This window comes from Pseudopodoces humilis, chromosome 9, assembly GCF_049639895.1.
Source record: "Pseudopodoces humilis isolate 2021_Gansu_Grassland_sample_001 chromosome 9, ASM4963989v1, whole genome shotgun sequence".
Classification (NCBI taxonomy): Eukaryota; Metazoa; Chordata; class Aves; order Passeriformes; family Paridae; genus Pseudopodoces; species Pseudopodoces humilis.
In genome coordinates this window covers 19513443-19539880 of record NC_142208.1, presented here as the reverse complement: position 1 = coordinate 19539880, position 26438 = coordinate 19513443, and the positions used below count along the sequence as shown (strand labels likewise).

Sequence of the window (26438 nt, the reverse complement as noted above, 5' to 3'; positions counted from 1 at the left end):
TCCTTCTAGAGAATATAACAAGCATGTAAATGCTGTTGTCAGTGTATTAATGCCTCCTGACAGGAAAGGTCCATGCAGTTGGCACCAATGCACCAAATAAAATCTGTGTGGGGGAAAAAAGAGTATGAGAAGATGGTGACAGGGCAGTGTGTGAAACCAGTGGTGTGTGTTTTAGAGTGGCAGTGGAGGTGGAAACCAGCTGACACCTCTGGATTCATTAAAATTTGTTGAGATTCTAATTTTGCTTCAGGTGAATTTAGAACTTCGTAGCAATTTAAAATTTATTAAATGCAACCTGCCCTAATGTGAAATGCCCACTCAAGAAGAAAAATTATCTAACAATGAAGGATCTGAAGTGCAACAGAGCTTTTTTTAGGTAGGTTCATAGACAGGAGTTGCTGCCAACATCTTCCCAATGTTTTTCAGGGTACCAAGATATACCAGTGGTTCTTAACTGGAAATGGAAACTTAACTCAGTAAGAGATCTTGTTGCTAAAAAAAAAGGATAATTTAATTTGACATTAGTTTTTGTTTATCAGTTTTAGTGTGAGATCAATATTATCTTTTTATTATTATGGTGCCAATTTATGGGTGAACCAACAATTCCCCATAACAACTCTTCTTTGGGATGCTTCAAGTTACTCTTTCAGGTAATTCAGAAGATGCAATTTAAATAATACTTCTTTATAGTTATAGTTTATTCCCTGTAGGGGCTGAATTTCCATTGTAAATAGAAGATGTTCTTGAAAAAATCACTAGAACCTGTTCATTTCTCCAGAAAATAATTAATTTCACAGTGAGAAGATTTTAAGGAATATCACCCTCTGTGTATCAATATAGGGACATTTGTTTTAGAAATTATTTTTGTTTTCTGGTAATTCTTGAGTTATTTTTGCTCCTTCTTTCATCCATGTAATAAGCTGTTTGAAGTGAAACAGATCCCACTAAAAGGATTATTGATAATGAGATCTGGTTAAGAGACAATTACAGGGTTGGCTGGAATAACAGGATAAGAGGAAATCATGGGTCATCCTTTTAAAACTTGCTCTTTTGTTCCCAAGCTGACATGTGGTGAGACTTTAAACAAATGATACTCATATGACTGTCCAGTCCAAACAGGTACCAAATGCATTTATTCACCATGGCTCCTTGACCAGTAATGTGAATAAGAAAACTGAGAGTGAAAAGCCAGGACTATTTTTTTTTTTTTTAAACTTTCTTATAACTTGTATGGAGTACATCCTGGAGCATGGTACCAGGGTGAAAGCCTATACTAAGTTCTACAATCTATTCTTGAAATTTTTAGCCAGGTTTTTGTTTTTATAAACTTTCCAATTCAGTGGTTCAAGATGCTATGATAAATGGCCAGCAAGCCGGCCTGTAGGATCAGATGAAAAAGCAGAGGCTGCATAGTTTGATTCTGAAGTGTTTCCATTTGAGAGTTTGCCCATAGGAGCCTTTGGGGGTTTTATGGGAGACTTGGCAGGCTGTGCTAGTTCTGAGGCTGTAAATATTCAGCTGCTGTAATTAGGACTTCGTTTAACAGGAGGAAGAAACAGAGAAATTTTACCAATGTTTTTATAACCAGTTCTTACATAAATTTCTAGGTTATTTTTCTTAGATAGCATCAGTCTTTTTCTTTCTTTCCTTTTTCAAGTAGTTTAAAATTTCACCTTTTATGGACTCTTATCATTGCTGTCTAATGTATAACAAGATGACTCCCTAACATCTTGTCTTGCTCCTCCAGATGGGCTCTTTTCCTCCTTCTTTTATAGCTATCTTGCTTTACAGTGTAGATGTTGAAGAGAAAAGACAAATGTGATACAATCTGGGGAAAGTGGTTTCCTGTTTTTCTACATACTGTCTCATTTATTGCTAGAGTAACTCAAACTTCTCTTCTGTAAAATTTCTGCCTTCACTACGTGCAGGTTTGTTTTCCTGCCAGAGGCACCCTTAGGTCCCTTGGTGCAAAGCCCTTTAGTCTTATGCTTTTTATGAGTTAAGGTAATCATGTGCTTCCTGTGGTCAGACATTTTTTCAAATATTCTTTCTAATCACATCTCCATCACAGGCTTATTTGAACACTTACTGTAGCATTCTGCTTGCTGACAGTTCCGTGTGCCTGTGGGGATGAGAGGATACAAGCTAAGGATATGTGGGAACATCAGAGAAAATGAAAATGGAGACTAACTTTTAAAGAAATTAAAATAGAAATCTGGAGAGCAATGGTAAAACATACTTAAGGTATAACTGGGTGATTTTTTTTTTTCTGTGTTTCACTTATGAAAGCAAAAGCATTCTATGAAATGTTCTTTAACATAAAATTGAGAAATTGTATTTCTGGGCTGCAATGCTGACTAGCAGGAGTACACCCTTATGTATCATGGAAAGTTCCTGCTGATCATTTCTGAAAATGATGTAATCAAGCAGCTGCACCAAGATTCACTCAGCAAAGGGAACCTGGGGCAGTTCTCTCAAAGCTTTTAAGTTTTCCTAAAAAATAAAATGCGGTATTAAGCAAAGATCTAGTTGGAACGTGGATGGCTCGGTGAGAATCGTAGAATATACGATGATTATAAATTAAGATTATTAAAGTTAAAATAATTTGTGGCTCTTACATGATAGTAGGGCTGTCTGACTTTTTTACAGAGTTTAAGATTTCAGCTGAAAACCTCCCAAGACAAATAACAGTCCTGGTGACAGTTTGCTATCATATGGTGCATATTGACCATTAGAAGAGCATGCATGGCATCAAGTATCCTAATAGCCTTATTTCAGAACATAAGCTTGTGTCAACAAAAGGAAATAATCTGCCCTGCCTTTCCATGCCTGATTAGCTTTGGCAAATATTGCACATTGAAGATGATGATGAATTGACGCTAACAGCAGCCCTAAACCATCAGATAAATAGAGGCAACCTTCTGGATAGCTTGTTCTGTAGGTGCAGAATTTGTTTTCTAAAACAGTCATTTCCTTGCCTTTTAAAAAGAGCTTGTGTAAGATTCACATCTTGAAAATTAACTATGAAAAGCATTTTTCTGTGTGAATTGTTAAAAACCCAACAATGCCACTTGGGCTCTGAACTCTTCAAGACCATGGGGAAAATATGTCTTTGTTTAGGTGCATCTTACTAAAACCCAGCCAGGCATCAAGGTTATTATAAACCAAATTAGTTTGGTGCAGATTGAACAAGGTTTTTCCATAAACAGAAAGGCTGAGAAGGTGATAACTGTGAAAGAACTCCAAGTACATGTACAAGTTCTCTAAGCATATCACTGAGACTTCTAGGTGAGGGCATACAAATGTGCCCTGGCCTTGCCTCCTGCTTTCCTGGATCTCCTCTGTTAGCAGGAACTTGGACTGGGTGTCACCTCTCCCAGGACACCACAGAAGGGTTATCAGTGCTTCCTCAGGCTAGGACTCCCCGCCAAGGACGTTTGCTGTGACTGGCGTTCATCAGCACTCATTTCTTATCAGAGATGAGACACAAAAGCTGGCAGCGATCACAGCTTTTAGGTGGCCTTTGCACTTCAAGATATGTTCAGGGAGATGTATCTCCATGTTGTCAGCCCCTCAGTTTTACCCAGGCACAGCTGCACTGTTGGTGCCTGAGCACTCCTGGCATGCCTGAGGACACCCTAATTTTCTCTGGAGGGATTGGAACAGCATTTGCTTGTTATATGATTCACCAGGTCATCTCCAGCTAACCTAAGAGAAGTTTATTTTTGGATCCTTATCACCAAAGTAGACTCTGGGGTGCAGAATCAGTGAAGAAAGGGGAGAGTGGTGATTTCCACAGACTATGTGATGGTCTGAAAAAACTCATGCTATTCTCACGTTTCATTGCAGCTTTGCAGTGGCATTCTCTCTCAGGGCAAGATTGTCCTGAAGATGGAAAAATTTATATACCAGATGTTGGAAAAGTGTCACTTGAAGACCACTTTGATTACAAAGCTTTTTCAGAATTTCCAAACAATTATGGTCAGATGTTAACATTTCTTTAAGGATATAAGAGGGCACTAATAAGTACTTAATCCAGAAAAGTGCACAGATCCTTGAACAGATAGGAATGACTCAGAAAAATTATTGTACTGTGACATATGTAAGCTTAACAGTAAATGAGAAGTGTTTGAAGAAATGTTTAGTCATCATTAATGATATATTATAAAACTCAAAATTAACAGATAAATGTAAGCCTTCCAAAAAACTTCCAAAACCCTTGTCTACCCACCACCTGTTTCTACATTAGGAAAATGTAGGAATATTGAAAAATTGAGAGCTATTGGAAAAATAGCAAACATCAGAGATTTCTGACTCATCTGTATGTTGACATCGTAAGATGGAACATGTGTGACCACAGCCTTGCTATGGGTGTGCTCACTGGCAGGCTCAGCTCAGATTTCGGTAACAGCCGTGTACTCAAGGAAAATTGTCTGGCTCTGTTGTTTTCATCACAGTGAGAAATGAAATGGTGACAACCTGCCTGTTTAAAAATCCTTAAGAGTGTCAATCAAAAATGCACATTTTCAGGTGGAGTTAAGTTAAAGTCAAGCTTTCTCTGCAAATGTGTTTTCTTACAAAAATACTCTTTTGTGTTTTTTACCCTCTGTAGTTAAACTGCATTATTTAAGGACTAACCTAGCCAGAAGCTACGTAAGAGAGTCAAAAGGGTTCCATTACCATTTGCTTAACTTTTTTCTGTAGACCCCCTTCTATCAGGCTGTTGGTTTTCTGTGAGCCCCACACAACGGTTTTAAGAGACAAGGGATGTTCACATTGCATTTCTCATTACCAACAGTAACTACTCCTGCTGTGGCTCCAGCTGCATCATTTGGTTTAGCAATTCCTGGCAACTTTGACAAATTAAGGAGCCAGTGTGGCAAAGTGATCGCTGTGGGAGGCAAGCATGGCCCTTCCTTTCCCAGTGACTGCTTGGTCCAGGAGCAGCTAATGAACATTGTGCTGCTCTACAGCCCTTCCTTTTGCCATCTTTTTCATGTTTCAGCTCTGAGTATTTTTATATTTGGGTAAAAAGAGAGTCTTCTAAACTCTTGCCCTTCTTTTGTGTCACCCAGTCACCTATGCCTCTCTCTGGCACCTCCATTCTCTACCAGCTGCTTATCCCTTTGCTTTCCAGACTGCTTTTCCTGTTCCATCTGTCTCCAGCAACCACCTCCCTCATATGTATTGACTGAAGCAAACAAAGAACATTTGCTGTTCAGCACAGTGATAGGAGCTAATAAGCTGGGCTGTTGCACACTTTATCTTCTCTATCTGGATACAGTTTGGATGGAAGTTTTATCAGATGTTTGGATGATGCCCAGCCCTGTGACACTGCTCTCTGATTAGAAGCCCCAAAGTACTGCTGCAATACAAATAGATTATTAATGTTGCTTTTATTTGATATCATAGGGAAATCCCTCCTTAAACTTATAAAAGTGGTTACACATTTTCAAAATAAATCATACAGATTTATTCAGGAATATTATGGATAAAAAGCAGGGAAAAGTGTGAAGCACTAATTACAATCTGTCTTAATGTGCTTCTTGTCATGTTCTGGCAACTATTAAAATTCAGGTTGGATTTTGGTTTTATTTGGGGATTTTTTAGATATTTGTTAGTTTACTTGGATTCTGGTACAATTCCTTAAATGAACCTTTGGGTAAGCAGTTCTTTTTTTAAACATTTGTAACAGTGCTGGAGAGATACTGATTTTATGGAGGTCTGGGATGCTGAATGAGTGCCCTGCTTGTAAAGACATGCATAATCTGCAAGATTACTTGCTCACACAAGGACTATTTTCATGGATTCATCAGCCATTCTTTTCAGAAGAACATAAACTTTGTTTTTGTCTAGAGACTGGGCACATATTTATCTAGACACATATTTAAACAGAAAAAAGGCTGACAATATAGAGTGACAGCCTTAAGATGCTCAATGGAGTACTTTTACTTGGGAACATAGGGTTGCAAAGAACCTCTTGGGTTGTTTTTAAACAAGTCAAAGTCATAATCATATAATTCTTGATAAATAGACTGCTGAAATCAAAACAAGCTGTTCTTTTTGAGTTAAGTAGCTAACTCAGGGTGCAGAATGAGACAGCTGTTGACTGGAGAAAATAGATTAGATTAGAAATAGTGTTTGCCTCCCAAGAGCTGTACAGAATTGAAGTCTTTATTTTCCATGTATTTAAGAACAATTTAGGATTTAGCTGCCTGCCAGAATGCTGGCTGTAGTGCCTACCATGGTATGCAATTGCTAGTGTGGGAATATAGGAAAGCAGAAGAGGCTGAAAAAGTGTCTTGTTTTTTTCCTAACAGGAAAAAAAAAACCCCAAAAAAGAGTACCTCCTTTTCTTTTAACTAGACCAGCCAATAGAGGGTTTGCAGCTGTCTGCATCTTCTGTGCTTATATAAAATGCCATGTCCCATTTAATGTGCTCTATTGTATAAGTTAAGGTAGCTAGCAAACTTCTGGGAAGACTCTGGTCAGTGGTCAGATGTGGTCATCCTTGATCCTTCAAGACATGCAAAAGAAATGAACTCTTTCAAAACTTTTAAAATATTTAATCTTATGCTCCACTGTCCCACAGAACATACATATTTTTTAGCTAGCTTTTTCCTTCTTCTCTCTTCCTCTTCTTTGATACTCATACCATGCCCTTTTTGTTTTCTCTTTTATTCGTAGTTCTTTCGTTTGTTTATTTTTCATTTCATTAAAGATGCAGCAGTCAAAGGGAAGAGAAAGCAAGAGAGTATTAAAGCCAGAGGTCAACATGAATGTAGCAAGTGCCTAGAAATAATATTTGGTGCAATCTGAAGAACAAAAAAGATAGAAGATCTACCCTAGAGCTATGTGAATAGCCAGAAGATATTAAACTGCCCTAGAGCTAGGTGCATAGGTTAAATGTAGCAAATATATGCAATTCTGTTACCTTTCATGCATTAATGAATCTTCTCCAGCTGCACTTAAACTGCTTTATACTTGTTCTTCATAAAATTCATCTGCACGAATGTTCTTAAAGTGACTTTGAAAGCTGTGTGTGTTGTTGTTTACCAGAAAAGTACAGTTTAAATTAATTGGTGTGAATGAACCTGTTCTGGAAATGTGTCCTGACATTCTGGGCACAAGTTTCTCAGGCCTCTCCTGCCCCATCTTCGTGGTAAAGGCAGCAAATGGCACATATAGTTTAACTATTCAGATGTATCTCACACTGTTCCAGAAAGAAAATTCTAGATCAGTCTCTTTCTCATGCTTCTGACATGTACATCTCTGCATTATGGAACAGGTAAAAGTAAGTGTTGGATTCTGTGCTTATTTATGCTGGTAATACATATTTGGGCCAGCTCCATTGGGGTAAGCTGCACAGAATCCTTCCATGCAGTTCTGAAAGAAATTGCAAAGGCATTTAAACACACAGAGCCATTTTGATTTTGTGTAATCAGGGTAGGGTGAAGAATAAGAAAGTAGTGGAGTGGGACCCCCACTATGGTCTGGGATCTGTGTCCTCCTGCTGAAACCTCACCTTATTCCTTTTCCTCTGGCTGAAGCTGTATCCCTCTGCAAATGGAGCATTTTCAAAAAGCACCCAAACTGTCAGGCACTGGAGGTGGTATTTCTAGAGGTGAGGGAGTTGCCAGATACACCAACACTATAAATTAAGCAGGTGAACAAGGTAGGAAAAACACTGTCCCTGGTCCCCAGGCTGGCCAGTGTGACTGTACCTGCTGTTCTTCTGTCCTCTGTCATACAAATGCTTTGCATCTTCACACTGTTGTGATATCATTATTAAATGAATTTCTTTAAATAAGGAAACCTTTAGGGTGGGAGGAGAGGTGGGCAGGGGGAGCAGTGAGTGCTTTGCTGGCTGTGAGCTGTTTAAAAGGTCAGTGGCTCCTGTCATTCTGCTGGCTGGTGGCTAAACTGCCCTGGATTTTTGTGCTCCTGTTCCTGGCAAAAGGGACCTTGTGGTGAGGTGCAAGTTTATGGCAATGCCTTTTTAGTAACCTCACCCACTCCTTTCTGCTTGCTGAGTGACTGAGCAAGGGAGATGCTGTCAGGAGCACAAGTTTTCTTTCTAGGCTTCTCAAAAACAGCTGCTGAAGTAACTGCTAGGTTATTTATCCTGCAAAATTAAACTTAATGTTTTAAACTGGGGGAACAGAGTCACTGTTTAGTGAGCTGCCAGGGCACATTGGGTAACTAAGGCTTTCTAAGAGATTATCAGAATTTGTACCATTTTCACCCCCCCTTGCATCATCTTTGAACTCACAGCAAAGCACATTTACTTACTTAGTGCTTGGGTGAAAATTATCTAGCAAAGTATAGAGCTGTTTCTTGAGATTATATTTTAACACTGCTTTCCTTTAGCTGTCTGAAGCAGCAGGAACTTTCATGTACATCTGAGATACGTTATAATAGCAGCCAATGCTGCCAGGCCTTACTGTGGAGCAAATATGCAAAAGGAGTCTTATCCTATACCAGAGGGGTTAAGAAAAGATGCAACTTGAGAGCAAACTGGCATTTGGGAAGGGAGAGGACATGATTGTGCAGATAAAGTGTGCTTTCTTGCTGTTCAACTTCATTTGCAGAGTCCACAATCTGTACTATCCACCATACAGATAATTAGAAAACAGCACCAGAGTGTAAGCAAATTAAGTTTCCTAACCTCCCAATGAAATTGTCAGTTGGCATAGTAAGTGCTTTTAGACATGTGCAGCCACAAGAAAGGTAATTATTTAACTTGCCTATTAGTTTAGTGGCTGTGAAAGGCACAGCACTCCTTGAAGCAAGTGGGGAGTCAAGGAGATGAGGTTTACACTAATCTGCTATAGGGAGGCTGGCTGGCCTTTTCCTGTTGGCCAGGCATTTTTTATAATATGGTTGTTTTCAGTTGCTTGTAACCTCATTAAATGTTTGCTGGCAGAGTTCTGGGAAAATAACAGCAAGTAACCATGTAACCAAATAGCTAATCTATGTTTAGTTAGCCTGATATGTCATCAAATTCTTCCCAAGTACGTTAATGTACAGCTAAAAATGCGAACTAGGGTCTCAACCCTGATCTGAAGCTTGCCAGGGAAGTTGGACCAGAGATCTAGGCTGAGGCCATGGCACCTATCTACTACTGTTTGTGCATTAAAATTAGTTAGGGCTCTGTATTTCAGAGACTCCTCTGAAAATTTTTGTATGTATTTCTGCTTATTGAAGAGTCACTGTTACCCATTTTTGCATTACTGGAAGTTCCTCCTCCACTCCAAATAATCAGAACTTAGAAAAAAGCCCAAAAAACCAACTTCATTCTTGGAGAAAGGGCAATGAAAGATACTGCTCAAACCCAAAGTAAGAAATCTCTCCTTGCCAAGACTCTGCAGAAGTGCTCCAGTGGTATGTGTGAATTTCTCAGGATCCTTCTGTGATGGATCATGTGCTTATGCAAACTCCACCTAACTATATTACGTGTGATTGCCAGGAAAATCTTGAGCTAAATAACTTGAATTTTATCAGTGCCCTGTTAATTCATGGATTCTTACGAGCTATTCAATCATCCAGGCATTTGAACATAACTTATTGAACTTGAAATAAAGAAATAAATCTACCCCAAGGCTCTTAGTGTTACATGCAAAATATGGTAGCCACATGGTGCAAAGCACTGGTACTGGCTGTGCTTGTTCAAGTGAATTTGGCAGGATAGTTTGATCGTAGACTTAATTGACAAATCAGGATGTAATTTATTTGTGCCACTTTGGCTTCATGATAGATTAGTTAGCAGCTTTTTATGTGGCTAGGTTAGATGTAGACCCTCACAAAAGTGTTGAATTTTGTTTTCCATCTAAGTAGACTGGGATGTGGTGTACTTGTGTACTTGTGTATCAAACTGTACTTGATGATCTGGTCCTAGATGAAGAATCATGTGACCACTGTCTTAGTCATCAGATAACTTGTTGATCCAATGTTTGCACATATTTCATGAGGCAGTTGCCTGAAGCTATACAGAAAGCTTCAATCAAAGCTACAATTGACTGTATCAGTTAAAAATAAAGAATCAGTCATTAGTTTGTGTCTACTTGAAATGTAACATAAATCCTGCAGAACTGTCTGCTGCCTGGATGGAATCTATAAGAAATATGGTTTGCTCACAAATTAGCAGCATGTGCTGGAAGGCAAATACATAAGGTGTTGTGCCAAGTGGTGAGTCCATGGGTGTGTCTTTTGTGTCGTGTGCCTGGTATCCTCTAACTTTTCACTGAAGGCATTTTCAGCCTCCCTTGGATTTTGGTTTGTAAGCCATACTTGCTTACAAACATGCTTTCTACTTTTACTGCATTAACCAATCTGTTTTCTCTTTTTTCCTCAATTTGTTTGTCTTTGTGTCAGAAGTTTGAGTATAGTGGAGAGGCTTGTGAAGAGGCCAGTGATGTCCTGCTGGTCATGTGGGCACCTGCAAAAACTTTTCAGAAAGCTTTGTCCGCTGTGCTTGCATTTTTTGCTGTGTATTAAAAAATTGTGTTAGAAGAGGCAAACTGTCCTGGTCTCCATTCTGGAGATTTTACTGATTTTTTTATGTATGTAAGTTCTAGTAATTGAATACCTTGAAGATGAGGCTTAAAACCCTAAACTCACTTGAGTTTAATTTGTTTTGTAGTATTTTTATAATCAGCTGTAGGAATGAATTTGCAAAGGCTGCATCCAGCTGAGACTCTTTAAACTCACTTCTATCCATGAGATGCCAGTTTTTTGCTTGCTTTTTTGCTCTTGTAACCCTGGCCATGAATTCCTGTTTGATCTTTGTGAGCAAATGTGGCCATTGATAGGTAATCCAAACTGTAGCCATGTCATGTGTCCCAACTGAGATGTGGCTTGTTCTTCATACAAAAAGGGAATGGTTTCCATAACCAGGCAGAACAGAGTGTCTCTCCAAAGAGCCGGAGAAGTGAGAAGCAAAGCAGGTCATTAGAGTTTTTATAATACCCGAGTTCTCTTCTAGTTCATTAATGTGGGTTATATTGCAATAGTACTTTGTGATGAGTGAAAACCACCATTGTGCTAGACTCTTTAAAAACACTGGGAATAACCTTGCAAAGGCCTTATAAAACGGTTTAACTTATGATGAAACAGATGTTTGTGACAATGGGGGAGAAGATAATAAAACAGCATTAGTAGGTGTTCTAATGCTTGTAGTGGGAATTTCTTTTGGCTCTGAATTATTAGAAAGATTTTTACAAATATTTATTTATAAATAAATGTTAGCAAAGTCTATTACATGAAGAGAGAAAATAGGACAGTAGTTTTTATTTCCAAATATAATACAGCAGTTTTGGTCTAAAGTAAAGTGTGTGGTACACAGATTAGTGCAGAGGGAAAAATATGTGGTCCTTGAGGAATACCAGGAAAGACCTGGAACAGTTATTTAATGTTAGCTGTTTTAGCTGGTATAACTGGATGGCAGTATAATATAGTTTTGGCATCTTTTGTGGATATTTTTATTCACTGATATTTTTCAAGGTTATTGTTTTAAACATGGCCAGCACAGGTCACTGTTCAAAAACGACAAGCACACATTTTGTTGCAAGGTTATGAATTGTGCTCTTTGCTGTTCACTTCCCATGGCAGTTAGGATGCCCCATATGAAAGCACAGCCCCTGGATTTTGCACTTTGGTTCTGCTTTGGTTCACTTTGGTGAAGGAAGGCTTCTAGCAGCTTCTCACAGAAGCCACCCTGTAGGCCTCCCGCTACCAAAAACCAGGCCATGCAAACCCAGTACACCCCTGTCTTTGAAAGCTGCACTAGGGATTTTCTGTTTTCAACATTAGTGGAGTGAGTTCTGTTAGAACATAGGACTTGATGACCCTGAATGATCAGCTGCAATTCTTTGGCATTGAAGGCAAATCAGATCGATTAGGATTACATTTCTTATTCTTTTTGAGTCAGAACACTACCAAAGATTTTGTTTTCAAAAAGAGTCTGTTGATACTCTTGTACAGTGTTGTTACAGGATATTATTTACAGCCTAGTCAACTAAGCTTTCAACATGTTGTGTTTTCTCCTATTTTGCTCACCTTTGAATTTGGTAGTGTGTATATGTTTTCTTGAAATAATTCTGGTTTTGGTTTTGAGCTGAAACTCCATATATCTCAAGGAGGTCACTGATGAACACTTCTCAAAGGTTCAGATGTGATGATGTTTAGGGCTGGTTTTAGAGTGTCTTGCTCTTTGGGTCAGGGAGCTCTGGGCTTTGCAAAGTCAAGCCTTGAGCATCACCTGTCTAAGCAGCTTCAAGGACCAAGGATGCACACTGTTAGCCATGTAGCTGCTTTCTTGAATTGCCATTTTAAGTGGCTCTGTAGCCCTCTGACCTGTCCTAACAGGTAGCACTTCCTGGGAAGCCTATGGTTCTTGTCGGTGGGAATCTTGCATACTTAGTATCTGTTGTAGCTAGGTGAGATAGAAGCTATTTGAGCTTTCTTTTCAAGCAAAACTGAAAGACATTCCAGATATTCTGCTTATATCTTATAAATCTTTGATCCATCCAGAGGCTAAAGGCTTGCTGGTCATGACAGAAACATGGACTGAAATCCAGCACTGACAGCCAGTTGCACGTTCCTGCACTGAAAAAATTGGGGCACTTCAGGTCCCTGGGTTGAGCCCTGCCATACAGTCACTGATGCAGAAAGAACTAAGGACTGTTGGTCCCATTAGCAAAGCACATGACTCTGTTGTTCGCATAGGGTCCAGTGGTTGTCATTTGGTCTCCTGCAGTGTCCTGAAGCACCCAGTGTGTGTTTAGAGATCATTTTATGGCCTGGATGCAGACATGGTTTTGATTTAAGTGGTTAGGAGAGGGGGACAGGCTAGCTCTAACCTTCTGTGAACTGTCCATGCTCATAAAATTAAGTTGCTGTGTCCTGCTGATTACAGCTTTCATCTGGGGTTTAACTTGTGAGAATAGAGGTCATTTTATCATCAGACCTGCTCTGGTTGTGGAGTAAATATTCCCTCCTTATACAAAGGTGAAAACTGTACTCTCTCAAACAAAACTTTTGCACTAAATTGTGTACAAGGAAGAACTGCTAGTTTGAGTAGAGACTGAAGTTGAAAACACAGTTCAGGCCAGGGAACCACCTGGAACCTGCTGGAGGTGAATGAGTGACCGGCAGCAGTAAAGTGACTTGCACACGCACACAGTGACACAGTGACGTAGGGGGAAAGGGTATTGTGTGCTAGGATGCAAGTGCTGGGCAAATTACCCAAATCATCACGAAAAGCATGACACCAGGCACTGGCTCAAATTCTGACGGCCCTCTCGGTTCCAACAAATTTTCTTCAACGGCATGTGAAAGAAAACGCTCACTTTTCTGCGGCGGGCAGAGCTGAGGCAGGCTGCGGTGCCCAGGTTACAGCATGATCCGTGTGTCCTGACTGCCGCCCTGCCTGTTTCTCTCCCCAGATGCCGGACACCCATGTGCCGAGCGGCCCCCGCCCGGGCCGGGCGTGAGGGCCGGAGCCAGCCGCTGGCACTGAGGCGAGCAGCGCCGGGATCGCCATGGCCTCGTCCCGCCGGGCCCGGCTCCGCGGCCCTCCCGACGGAGGCTGGGGATGGATGATCGTTGCTGGCTGCTTCCTTGTCACTATCTGCACCAGGGCCGTGACAAGGTAAAGGCACTCTGCTTGTCTTGCTGGCCTCTTTGTGGCGTTAGCTTTTTTGGTTTCGTTTTTTTTTTTTTTTTTTCCTCCTCTTAGGAAGAGGGTTTGGGATCTCCTATGATATTCTACAGTCGACAGGGTTATTCTGGTTAGGTATAAACTTTCTCCTGCTACATTTTCCAAGGCTTCCTGAAACCCCTAAGGCTGCGGGGACAACCAGGGGATTATGAGCCCTCTGGCTTTAGTCTCGCCTCCTCTGACAGCTGCTCTAGCTTTCAGCACCCGCTCCCTGATCTCTTACAGAATCAAGGCCTGGGACAGGTAGCGCTATTTCAGGCTGTGGTGCTTTGGCTGGGGAGGGAGCAATCATGTAGGGTCTCTTCGGGTTCACTGTGTCCCTCTGACCCCACAGCCGTGCTCATTTTTGCCAGTCCCAGTGAATTTGTGTGACTCCTGAGTCAATCTGAAAAGCATGTAAATACCCCCTTCTCCTACTGTGAACATTTCAGGTACTGTCCTGCCTGAGAAGGGCCGAGCCCTGGAGAAGAAACCCCTCTCTACACCCTTCTGGTATCCAAAATATGCAGAAAATATTCTCTCGAAAATAGAAAGAACAGGAATAGACTGCTGCCTTGCATAAACATAATGCAATCTGGGCTGAGATTGCTTTCACAGTGACTTTGATATCAACTGGAGACAGAGGAGCCTGTTGTGTGTGAACATGGACAATTTAGCTATATTAAGCAAGGAGATAAACACCCTGGCAAGTGAGGAAAACGGAATGAATGTCTTGTTGGATAGTCAGTATAATGTAGATATAGTGTTTCCTACCTAAAGTTCTTATTTCTTTTAAAATAAAGCTGCCAGATTTAGGGATCTGAAGTCTTTAGGGATCTAGGGTCTTGAAGTCAACAGCACAGAAGGGGATAGAAACACTTATACAGTGTTAGTTAATGTGTACAAATGTACCAATTCCATTATAACAGTAGAGAATTCCTAGTGGATTTAATTGCTTTTTCATGTGTGAAGTGTGTTACATCCATGAAATCATCTCATGGCTGGCACATGTTAGACTACATAGAAAAATGGAGTATGTGCAAGAAAAAAAGTAGAAGTGGTTGTTCACTGATTCAGGAAAAAGATGGGGGAAAAGGCATCTCTTGTTGATCCAGAAAAGAGAATGAAACTATGCAGCCTTTTAGTCTGTTCCTCTGCAGGGACATGTTGAACAGTAACGCTTGTTAAGCTGAGCAAAATAGCCTCTCCTGGAAGCATTTTATTAAACTGCTGGAAGGTCCACAGGCTCCTGCTGTGTTTTGATTCTCTATTTGAGAGGAGTTAACTTTGCTCTTGTCCATCAATGAGCACATAGCTGCAGGTGGTGTTTGCTCTGTAGGTATTGTATTGACCCACTCTCATGGTTTGTGCGGGTCAACAGCAACAAGGTCAGTGAAGAACTGTGAAGCCAGGGCTTTGTGTGCCAGGGAAGCAACATCATCATATGGGCTACAAGTTGCTGGTGAGAATTAGCATTTCAATTTTTTTTTAGTTCAAAATACTATGAGTAATAAAAACTCTAGCAGCAGACACCCCAGAAAACATGTAAAAGAAATATGTGATATTACAATGTTCATGACTACAATTTTGATTTTCCTAGGAGTTGGAGAGGACCTTCAAGTGGGTACTTTTTATAACTGAAGAGTGAGACCAGTGTTTTCTGTGAGGCAAATATTCCATGTTTAACAGATTAGTGTTCATATTTTCTGTCCTAGGTGCATTTCCATTTTCTTTGTGGAGTTCCAGGCATACTTTGGGCAGGATTATGCCAGAACTGCTTGGATCCACTCCATTGTCGACTGTGCTACAATGCTTTGTGGTGTGTATTACTCTTTTACAAGTAATGTGGCTGCTTTTGTGTTGTGTCCATCTGGTTTTAGCATGCTCAGAAGTTGGTGCAGTCAGCTGGGAAAGAGTGATACGGTGGGATCTTTGGGGTATGGTATATCCAAGCTGCTTCCCCCAACACAGTTGTGAAAGGGAGTGTCTTCATACTAAAGAAAAGAAGCAGAACTTTGCTTTGTGAAATGATGTAATTTTTCAGAGATGTACTTTCGTTGAGGTCTGCAGGGACACCCCATGTTCGAGAGCTGTTAACTGAGCCATTGTTTCTTCTGCGTTTTGATTAGAGTCATATTTGAGATGTAGCACAGGATGTACATCTTGCCTCCAGATCAAGTCACAGCCATCCTTCTTTTATCAGAAGTGTGTATTCACAAATAGTCTTCTCTCTTAAAAGAAAATGTGATATTAAAAATCACGTGCATCGATGCAGTGGTTGTATGAATTTCTCATGGGTTTGCTTTAAAGCTGTACAGCTTGGTGGTAATCCATGCTTTAGTCCTGTAGAAGAGGTTAATCTGTAAGAATTAGACAGAGGGACACAGCTGGAATGAGATGCAACAACTCACCTGTGACAGCCAGGTTATATCTTGGGGAAAAGAAGTAAAAGTAACCTTGCACTGGAATTGCAGATAACAGAGGGGGAGAGTGCTGTTGATGACATCCCATGGTAGAAACAGCGAGATCTGGGAGGAATCAGTGTTGGAGAAGTGCTGGAGAAGGGTAGCAGCCCTGGAGGTTGTCCAAAGGAAGTGAGACCTCTCCTGTTTGTGTCTAACACAGAGCCCACAAGGCCAGGGAGTTGTGAGGAAGGACACCTAAAGTTACTGAGGGTTGAAGTGCAAATTCCAGGTGAGGAAAAGTCTAAGTGTTGTAAGCAGAGTAATGAACAGTGTGGGCTGTTGCTGTGGCCTGTATTGAGCCCTTGACATTGCAGATTAGCTGTGTTCCATAATGACTTTGATCTACAGAAATGGCTGCTAAGAAAGCTGCTGTAAGTTTCAGGTTTATCCTGACTTTCAGGAAAACTACTTTTAGAATTTTTTTTCTTTATATTTGGTGCTTATGCCATTGTGACAGGGGTGTGTTGGAAGATCACTCTGTAGCTGCAATTACCATTTTCTCCTGCTTCCTGCTGCTTCCTTTTCATTTATAACTGTTGCAGTGAATTGTGTGTGAGGACCCGCCATTAACTACCAGCTTTATTTGTTTCTTTGAAGCCCCTCTTGGGAGTTTAATCAGTAATCATGTATCCTGCCAAGTTGGTATCATGCTAGGAGGGCTGCTTGCATCTACTGGACTAATTTTGAGCTCATTCGCCGCCAGTCTGGAACATCTCTACTTATCATTAGGAGTCCTCACAGGTAGGATGCATTCAGCCCCTTTGTTGCTGCCAGAACACAAGACAGGAATGCTAAAAATGATGGGTGATCTCTTCTCCATGTCATATTTGCACTGCCCTCATCAAACAGAGATACTCAGACCAGTTCCCATCATTGTAAAATAGAGACTACCCCAGCAAGAGCTTCAGCACTGACTGATCTCATATAATGCAAATGCAGAACCCTGCAAAAGCAACTCTTACCTTCTATTAGAAAGAGGATTATTGATAAAGTTCTGAAATCTTGGGAGGTCAGGAAGGACTGCTGTTGCAGCTGGTATACATATAGATGAAAAGGTTTCCCTGTTTTGTCTGGGACTTGGGAGGAGTTTGTTATAGCAGAAGTTTGAGACTGCCCTAATATATTTGCATATTATAAAAAAGTTTAAATCAAAACATAAATGTAAGTAAGAGGTAAAGGAGCTCTTGGTGAATACCAGGCACCTCAGCTGTATGCCTTACTTTTGTCTGCCTTACATTCCAGTTGAAAAGCAAAAAAAAATTGCTGGTTGGTAGTCTTGCTGTAGCAGCTCTTCCATTTTTGCTCAGGTGTGGTGAAAACAAATCTTTGCTCTGTCCTATCTACCTGTGTTTGTTGTGCACAGAGGAACTTGAGAGGGGCCCGTGGTCACACTGACATTCCTTCCTCATTAATACTGACCTGGTAGCCACGGTGATATAAGACCTTGTACTTGGTCCCCTGGAGTTTAGTAATAAGTTGGTGGAATTACTGCAGTTCACATGCTGCCAACAGCTTATTTATTTAAAAAAAAAAAAAAATCCTTATTTTAGCGCATGTTGCTCCTGTATTACAATGTTAATCTTTGACAAATGTGTTCATAACAAATAAAAAGGCTTCTTGTAACTCGAGGGACTGTGCTACATACCATGCTAATACCTCTGAGGCTTCCTTAGTGGGAGCTGCTGTGAATACAGAGGTGGAAAGGCAGTTACAATTTGTACATGGAGTAGTAAAGAGCCAAGTTCACTACAAGCAGTGAACTTTTAGTCTGTGGGGACCAGTTAACAGAGAGGTGAACTGTTGGTAAAGGCTAGATGTGGTGCCTTCAACCCAGAGAGCAGGAAGGACCACAATAAGTGAATATCTAAATCCATAAAAGCAGCAGGACTTGAAACCAGAGTGATGCAGAGGTGAGACTGGGGAGTGTCAGTAAGCAGTAGAGTTCCTTCTGAGATGTATGAAAATGTTTTCAGCCCTAAATTTTCCACTTTTCACAGGGCATTTGTTGGCTTTTTTGAGACCTATTTCCCTCTGCCAACTCACTAGAAATTAAATGGTGTGTATGCCTAACAGAGTATGACTTTCATAACTCTCAAGTGATGATGTCTAGCTTAGGGCTGCTCCTCTGGCTCTGCTGCCTATATGGGTCCAACCTCAGCTCTGTGCCCGGCTTCTCCCCTCGCCTCTTGAGGGGTGCCAGACTGGGCACCTGCCGCCCAGAGTCCCTCTAATCCTCTTATTCCATCCTGGCAGGTTTAGTGCCTGCCCCACACAGTGTGGCCTTTGAGGAGGATGTGGCAAGCCAGTTACAGCACTGGGGACTGTTTTACCCTCAATGTAGGACATGCTCGAAAGCCCTAGTCAGGAACTCATTTCTATTACTGATTCAGAAATACATATTTTAGTGTTAGGGCAATGACTTGATGATTAAAACTCGCTCTCTGATTCTGCAGCAGAGACCACAATCTTTTTCTCCATCCAAGAGATGAATCTTATTTGTTTACTCTACTGGATCTGGCTTTCTGAGCCAGATCCTTTCCTCCCCCCTTTACTTGTAGGCAGAGATTTAAAATGGTCAGGACTCCAGACAGCTGTTGCAAGGAGTTTGTTTAGTGGACCAAGAGAGGTTTTTTTAGAATATTAGTAACAGAGACAAGCTCTTTGTACTGTGCTTCAGAGACCTGAAAATTAATGTTCAGGGTTGCAACAGACCAAAACACAAACTGGTGCCTCATCAGGACAGCACGTCCAGTGCCAGCATTGGTGCAGACCCTGGGGAAGACCTCATTTAGCATGCAGGAGACACTGGCACACCAATTCTCTCATGTTTAATGATCATCCTTGTTCTTGTTATGAAGTGAACCCCATCACTTCTGTCTGAGTCTTATTATTGTGAATTAATGATCATCAGTTAGGTTTGTCAAGTCAGTGACTCTGCCAGTGGAAGAAAGACATCATCCTAGTTGCTCATCATATTCGGACTGGGCTGCGTGATACAGAATAAGAAAAAGCTTTCTATTCATTTGTACACATTATGTGATTTGATTTGATTTAATATGTTCCATATGTCATGCTTAGTATTAAGCCATCTGTACTTTGCTTTCTCTTCTAGGACTTGGGTTTGCACTTTGTTATTCTCCAGCCATTGCGATGGTGGGCAAATACTTCAACAAAAGGAAAGCACTGGCGTATGGAATAGCCATGTCAGGAAGTGGAATTGGTACCTTCATCCTGGCCCCTGTGGTCCAGCTCTTAATTGAGCAGTTTTCCTGGAGAGGAGCTTTGCTCATTTTGGGAGGTTTTGTTTTAAACCTCTGTGTCTGTGGTGCCTTGATGCGGCCTATTTCTCTTAAGGAGGATTGTAGAACTGCTCCTGAGTTTCTTGAACAGAATTATGTCCCTGAAACAGAGAAACAAGACTTAAAGCGAATGTCCATATGTCCACCTTTAATCAAATTATGGCCTCATGAATGTTTATGCTACTGTTCCTGGAAGGAATATGACTTTTTGCTGATGCCAGGCTTCATGGTGCTCGCAGTGTCAATTTTATTTATGGCATATGGCTGCAGCCCTCTTTTTGTCTACCTAGTGCCTTATGCTTTGAGTGTTGGAGTGAGTCATCACCAGGCTGCCTTCCTCATGTCCATACTTGGTGTCATAGACATCATTGGTAATATCACCTTTGGATGGCTCACAGACAGAAGGTAAGGGCTTCTGGCTGATCAAGTGTAAGCTTTAGCTGGTGGGAGGCTAGATGCAAGCGAGGTATAATACATATAAAAGTTAACATTATGGACTCTTTCTGTAACTTAAAAAGACCCCAACAACACAGTCTAACTTTCAGAAATGCTTGCTATTTAATTTTTTGTCTCTTCTGAGTTTGTTCAATTCTGCTTGTTTAATATATTTCTTTCCTGAAAAAATGATGTGTTTGTATGTTGGATAATGGAAATGTAACCCCTTGCCTGAGGTATGTTGAGCATGATTCTCTGTATCTGATTCATGGGAGATTTCACTCTGCTTCCTCTGCTTTTCCATCTCTTTTGTGCTGCTGGGGAGGCACAGGAGTTATGGAAGAGGGTCCAAGGTCTGGCCTAATACTGTTAGGCACAGACTAGGAAGGACTGTCTGAAAATTGTTATACATTTTCCAGTATATAAGAACTCACCATGCTTTGTGAACTCAGCTCACTGTAAACATCAGTGTGCAGCATCTGTAACACCAGTAGATAATGGCCAAATTAACTAGGATTTTGATTCTAAAGGATGCATTCTTTGCACTTATTTAGGTTGTGGGAAAAAAAACAATTACTGTTTTTGTGGAGCAGGAAGGAAGGAAATTGCCATCTCACTTAACTCTAACTCGCATTTAAGGGCTGTCTGGAAAGATGACAGCTAAGAGAGGTATACTGCAATATTTTATGCGTAATTCTGGGAGCACCTTGCTGAGCTGGGATGTAAAGCCCAATGAAGTACTGCTTTGAACATTGAAACTTCAGGGGACTGAAAATTCCTGGCAGCAGAGTTCTGTCACTAGGAACATCCTGAAGAGCACTGCAGGCAGCATGGCTGCTGCTGGCCAGATGTTTCTGCAGCTGTAGGCGGGCAGCTTTCCATACCTGGGCTTGTGTGCTGAATGAAGACTTGTCTAAGGAAATGGACTTAAATTTGAGCTATAGAAAAGAGAGAGAGACTGAAGCACTGCGTGGCAGAGCATAGAAGTGGAGATGCTGGTTTCAGTGATAATATTTTTCTTTTGTTTTGAAATTTGCAGGTGTCTGAAGAAGCATCGGTACTTTTGCTACCTCTTTGCTGTGGGAATGGATGGCCTATGTTGTCTTTTCCTGCCAGTTCTCCAAAGCTTCCCCTTGCTTGTGCCTTTCTCATTTACCTTTGGCTACTTTGACGGAGCCTATGTAACGCTGATCCCTGTCATGACAGCAGATGTAGTGGGAACTTCTTTATTATCATCAGCACTGGGTGTTGTGTATTTTCTTCATGCCATACCATATCTAGTGAGCCCACCTGTGGCAGGTCAGTTTTGCCAAATGACTTTCCTATAATTTTACCAGTACTTCAGATTTATGTATTGCTGTGATGTTAAAGGGGAGGAAGGACAGCAAATGCACAGTGAATGTGAAGGTAGCCTCTGGGTAGAGGAATAACACACCTGGACATTCATAAGTTTTTAGATCTCCCATCCTGGTCTCCGTGGGATGATTTCTACATATAGAGTGAGATGAAATGTAAAAAACAAACCAGTATGGAATGGGCTTCTAAGAGCTGTTACATCACCACTTCATGTAGTTTAGAAACTGTGCAAACAGAAGGAGTAAAATACTTCACTGTGAAATTACATGATTTTGTAAAATCTAAATTTCTCTAAGAGAGTTTAATTCCAAGTTGTGTGTTTGTGTGTGTGTACGAGACTTGATCTTTTAGTCTCTACGTTGCTTTGAACAGGTGGGTGAGTCATCTCCACTCCTGTTTGGTCACTAGATCATCCCTGTAATACCTAACCGTCATTTTTCCCATCCGTACCATTACAGTGAAGTAAGGATGAGCCCTCTACCCTTATTATCCCTTAGAAAGCACTTGACACACTTTTTGATATTATGGAAGGTCTGAGATATTTTTCAAACAATCAAGTACATTTATCTTGAATATTTTGTCTGATGTTTACACTTTGTTTGATGTTTCAATTCCAAATTAATCACTGCTCCTGAAGCTTTTAATTTAATTTTCCATAGCAAAAATTATCGCAAAATAGAATTAAGCGAAGCATGAACCTGGGCATAGCTTAATAAATATTTCTGCATGAAGATCTTAGAGCTCTCTAGGCCTTCTAAAGACTGCCAGTTAAATCCATGCAGTTGGAAGATGTTTATTTAGTAGTGTGGCTCTGCCTTTCCTTCTGGATTTGAGCTCCAAACAAAAGGCCATAAAGATATTATTTGCCTGCTGAGAATAAATCCCTCTCTGCCCCAGGATGTAAAAGTATAGTGATGGTGATGTAAACCTGTATTGTTTGATTGCATTTATATGTGATAGCTCCAGAAGTTTATAACTGGGTCACAAGATTTGTAAATTATCTGCCAGAATACTGGTAGACCTTTAAAAAAATTTAATTTTTTTTTCTTACAGGTTGGCTTGTGGACACAACTGGCAGCTATACTGCATCATTTCTCCTGTGTGGATTTTCTATGATATTTAGTTCAGCACTATTGTGCTTTGCAAGACTAGCAAAGAAAATCAAAAGAACACATTTGCGGCCCCTCACGGGTAACATGGCCTTGAAACAGCACATCTGGACAAATGGAGCAATAGCTTATTCTGTCACAGCAGAATTAGACCAAAGGGATGGTGAATTTTTGGCTGTGGATACAAACAGCTTCAGCAACAGGTGACAAGTGCTGTTGAGATTCAGTATGGCATAGCCTGAGGCAGACGTGGCTCTGTGGTGGTTACACTGTTGAAGATACTTCTCCTGTGAAGCAAGACATCTTTCAGTTAGATTTTTCTGTCCTGTTTTAGTTGGCTTAAATCTACATACAACAACAGTAATACCAAGTTAATGCAGTAATAGAAAAAAGCTACACTGAAAACAGAGTTTGTAGATACAAACATTCAGAGATTTCTTTGAAATGCAATGTTGGTTCCACAGGTATCAGTCACCAAAACTGACCAATAACATTTACATTTAAAAATATCATTAATGACACAAGATTTTTCATTTTGTGGTCTAGTATGTTTCAATGGACTAATCACACACACCACGAAAAAATCTCCACATTTATCAATCTGTATGAAACTCTTTGCAAATGAATTTTTCAAATGCCAAAGTCATGTGTTCGTTTTGCTTCTGTTTTTTTGGTTTTTTTTAAGAAAATCTGGCAGGAAACTGATTTATGCTGAAAGTATCTCTGGAGCAGCTTTAATTTTTACAATGTCCCTGAACTTTGTACATACATTGCAATTTAATTTCAAATATTTGAAGCGTGCTTTCCCACGTGCTCTCTAGCAAATTTTACTTTTTTACTTTTTTCTTTTGGATACCTTTAAAATTTGAATTTCTAAACATTGACATTCTGGGTATGATCTTTCAGCTGATCCTTGTCTTAGAGAGTGGAAAATGTGCTGTGGTGGCTCTGCTATCTGAAGAGGAGTGAATTTGTGCCATGGGACCAGGCATGCTGATAGATAAATGTGCTTTAACTGCATTAGTTGGAAGAAACCCAAAGGCAACCCGAGAGACCAGAGAGGCTCCTGTGTTTTCAAACACAGAGCGTCTTCCTCTTGTAAAATCAGCATCTATTAGAGAACTTTAGAATCCATGCAACCAGATGGCTGAGAGATTGCCCACCCCACAGGCTGACAGTGGAGAGGATGTTGGCAGAATTGTTTCTGTGTATTGCAGTGGCAAATCTGTCTCTTTTCAGACCCAGAAGCTGCATCTTCATGTGGTGCCAATTGCTCATTTGTACCATCTGAAGAGCTCTCAGGTCACTTTTCCTTGATGGCCAGAACACAAGAGCTGGCAGTGACTTGATGACAGTTTGCTGCTACTTGTGTGAGGAAAATACTCCAGTTGGCTGCTTCACAGGAGCTAGGGAGTGAATGTAGCTCCTGGAGTAACTTACTGATGTGATGGTCTAATAAATACTGGCATTCTCTACTTTTCCAGAGTGAAAACATCAGCAGCAATGGAAAACTTCACATTCCACAATACAAATAGTTTCAGTGTATTGATGCCACATCAAACTGTATTCTGTTCATTAACAAATTGATCTGAGTCCAAATAATGTTCATTTACACTGAACTAGTAATTTTTTTAGTCTGCAGTGTGTTGAATGGCTGCTCATTTTGTGTGTCTTTTCCACTCTGTGCCTTGTAAGTGAAAGCAACATAGACTGATGTTCACCAATTTGATTTAGACCAAGAGTACAGCCATAGGAGTATAATGTATTTATATATATACACACACATATATATATGAATAATGTGTATCAAGTAGTTTTATTGTCCAAGTGTATAATATAACGCTTATATTTGATACAATATATTCAAATATAACATATTAAAATTGTTTGTATTTAAATGAAGCGTTTCTCACTGTCCTGCTTCAGGAATGTAGTCAGAGCCAGCAGCATGATCTACATGCACAGACCATAGAATAAATGCGAGCAGTGCAAAATCTACTTAAAGCCAATGACATAACTTTTCTTCAGCTCAGCATGAAAATTGAGTCTTGGGCCCCAGTTTCGTTTTTAACATATATTCATAAAAAAAGACAAAAATTATCCATGGGTGTTTCTTAATGAGTTAGGAAAAATATGCACATTTGGGAAAAAAATTAATTGGTTTTATTAGTTAGTACTGATGAAGATAATTTTTTAGAACTTTATACAATATTTTAACATCAAAAAAAGTAGGGAATAGTGTGGTCAACAAAAAACATAATTTATTTTTAACACGTTATAAATTACCACTGTAAATAAATTTACAAAAATTTAGTTACTTTGTTTATCACATCACAACATGTCACCTGTTGTTCATGTCAGAGCTGCATATTGTAAAAGCCTGTTGGGATAATGCTATGTGCATTTTTATTATAGTAAATTATAGTGTGTAATACATTATTAGCATTTTTTATTATTTAAAGATTTTATTTTTTCATAGGCTTTTCCCTTTTTGTTTTTTAAGCAGTACTTCTTGTTTTAAATATCTTGTTTAGCAGCAAACATTCAACTGGTTTTATTCACAGACCTTTTGTAGAAAATGGCAAAATTCTTTCAGGGTTTTCCAACACTGTTTCTGCTCTGACTTAAATCAATGGAATAAAGACTTTTGTGCTTAAAACACACTGTGAAATATCAGCCCTGTCATGAATGCCCCCAATGAGAAACAGAATGAAGGAAGTGTAGCAGGAAATGACCTGCAAGTGTAAGAAATGGCAATACAATCCAGGCTGGTGAAGCCTCATGCCAAACTTCTACCTCCTGCTCCACATAACCCAGGCTCAACAGGTCATCTTCATCCAGCCATGTGAAATATTCCAAGCAATGCATTATAGAATCTCTAGGTTACAATAGTTTTAAAGAATTATTTACTGTATTGGCAGCTACAAGATAGCTGAGCTAACTGTGAACAATTTTCCAGATGAACACTGCATGTTTGAGGATTTAGGGGTCCTTTCCACACTTAATGATCTTGTAATTCTATGTTCCCACCAGCCCTGATGGGCACATGCATTGATGGGTAGGAGCTCAGCTGGAGCACTGCACTGCTGAGCCTGTCTGGCTTCCCAGGACAGCGTGGTGGGACTTGACTTGGGGTAACATCTGTCCAACACAGATTCTACCTCAGATGGATCCTACCTGCAATTATGCTCTGTTCTGTGCAGTGGATGGAAATTCAGTGTAACTAAGTGAAACTGCTTGCAGCTGCTGAAGTTATCCCATCTGTCTCCATTCCATGAGGTTTGAAATGGGAAAATAATAATTATTTTGAAATAATTTATATCCTAATGATAATCTGGATACATTTAATAAATTGTACCTTGGAAAGTTGTGTGAAAACAACATTGGAAAATCAAGTACCTTCTGCTGAAAAATTACTGTTTTTTCAGAAAAAGCATTCCTGAAACATTCCTGTCAGCTTGGATAATAATTTACCTCCTGAAAGATAAAGGCTGTGTTACTATATGGTGAATGTATTTTATATTGCCACAACAATGCCTTGTTTGCTTTCTAAAGTGTTACAAATTTATGTGAGAAGGAAGAGCTTGTTAAACTGTAACACTACTTCATGGTCAGCATAGCAAAGTCCTTAGTGGGGAATAAATAAATAATAAATAAATAAATAATACATTCTTCTTAGTGATTATTCTGGTGTATTTCAGAAAAAAAATTCTATATACTTTAGAAAGTGCTTTTGAGTCATGAATTGGTACTTCCTGAAGGGTTATCTTCACTCATTTTTCCCTCTACACTGCTAGCATCAGCTTCAGTGATGTATTCATACTTGGGTGTGAATTGAGAGGTGTGTTCAGCCTCTGTGTAGTTCTAGTTTTGCCCAATGGATGTGGACTCTCCAAAATGTGTGTTTCATTTAGTCTACCTCCAAAGCTCGAGCTCAACCTGCTCCCCATGTCGGCACGCCAAGCAATGCAGCAGCACCACCCTGTGGGAAGTAACGTTTTTCCTCATTTACAAGACAGGCAAAATCCAGAAGGCTGTGTTTGCACAGAGCATCCCCAGGTAGTACTGTGGTCCA

General features: G+C 40.2%; 1 protein-coding gene across 3 annotated transcripts in view; it reads left to right on the top strand.

The window, feature by feature from the left end:
- Positions 1–25994, top strand: part of SLC16A12 (solute carrier family 16 member 12) — a 35412-nt gene extending 9418 nt beyond the window's left edge. For all 3 annotated transcript variants that reach the window (XM_088059948.1, XM_088059947.1, XM_088059949.1), the window contains 6 exons: positions 13446–13651; positions 15415–15518; positions 16762–16905; positions 19277–19868; positions 20938–21197; positions 22308–25994. In XM_088059948.1, coding sequence (XP_087916074.1) covers positions 13542–13651; positions 15415–15518; positions 16762–16905; positions 19277–19868; positions 20938–21197; positions 22308–22570 — 1473 coding nt within the window. In that variant the 5' untranslated portion in view covers positions 13446–13541 and the 3' untranslated portion in view covers positions 22571–25994. The remainder of the gene's footprint in view (positions 1–13445; positions 13652–15414; positions 15519–16761; positions 16906–19276; positions 19869–20937; positions 21198–22307) is intronic.
- Positions 25995–26438: the final 444 nt, after the last annotated feature.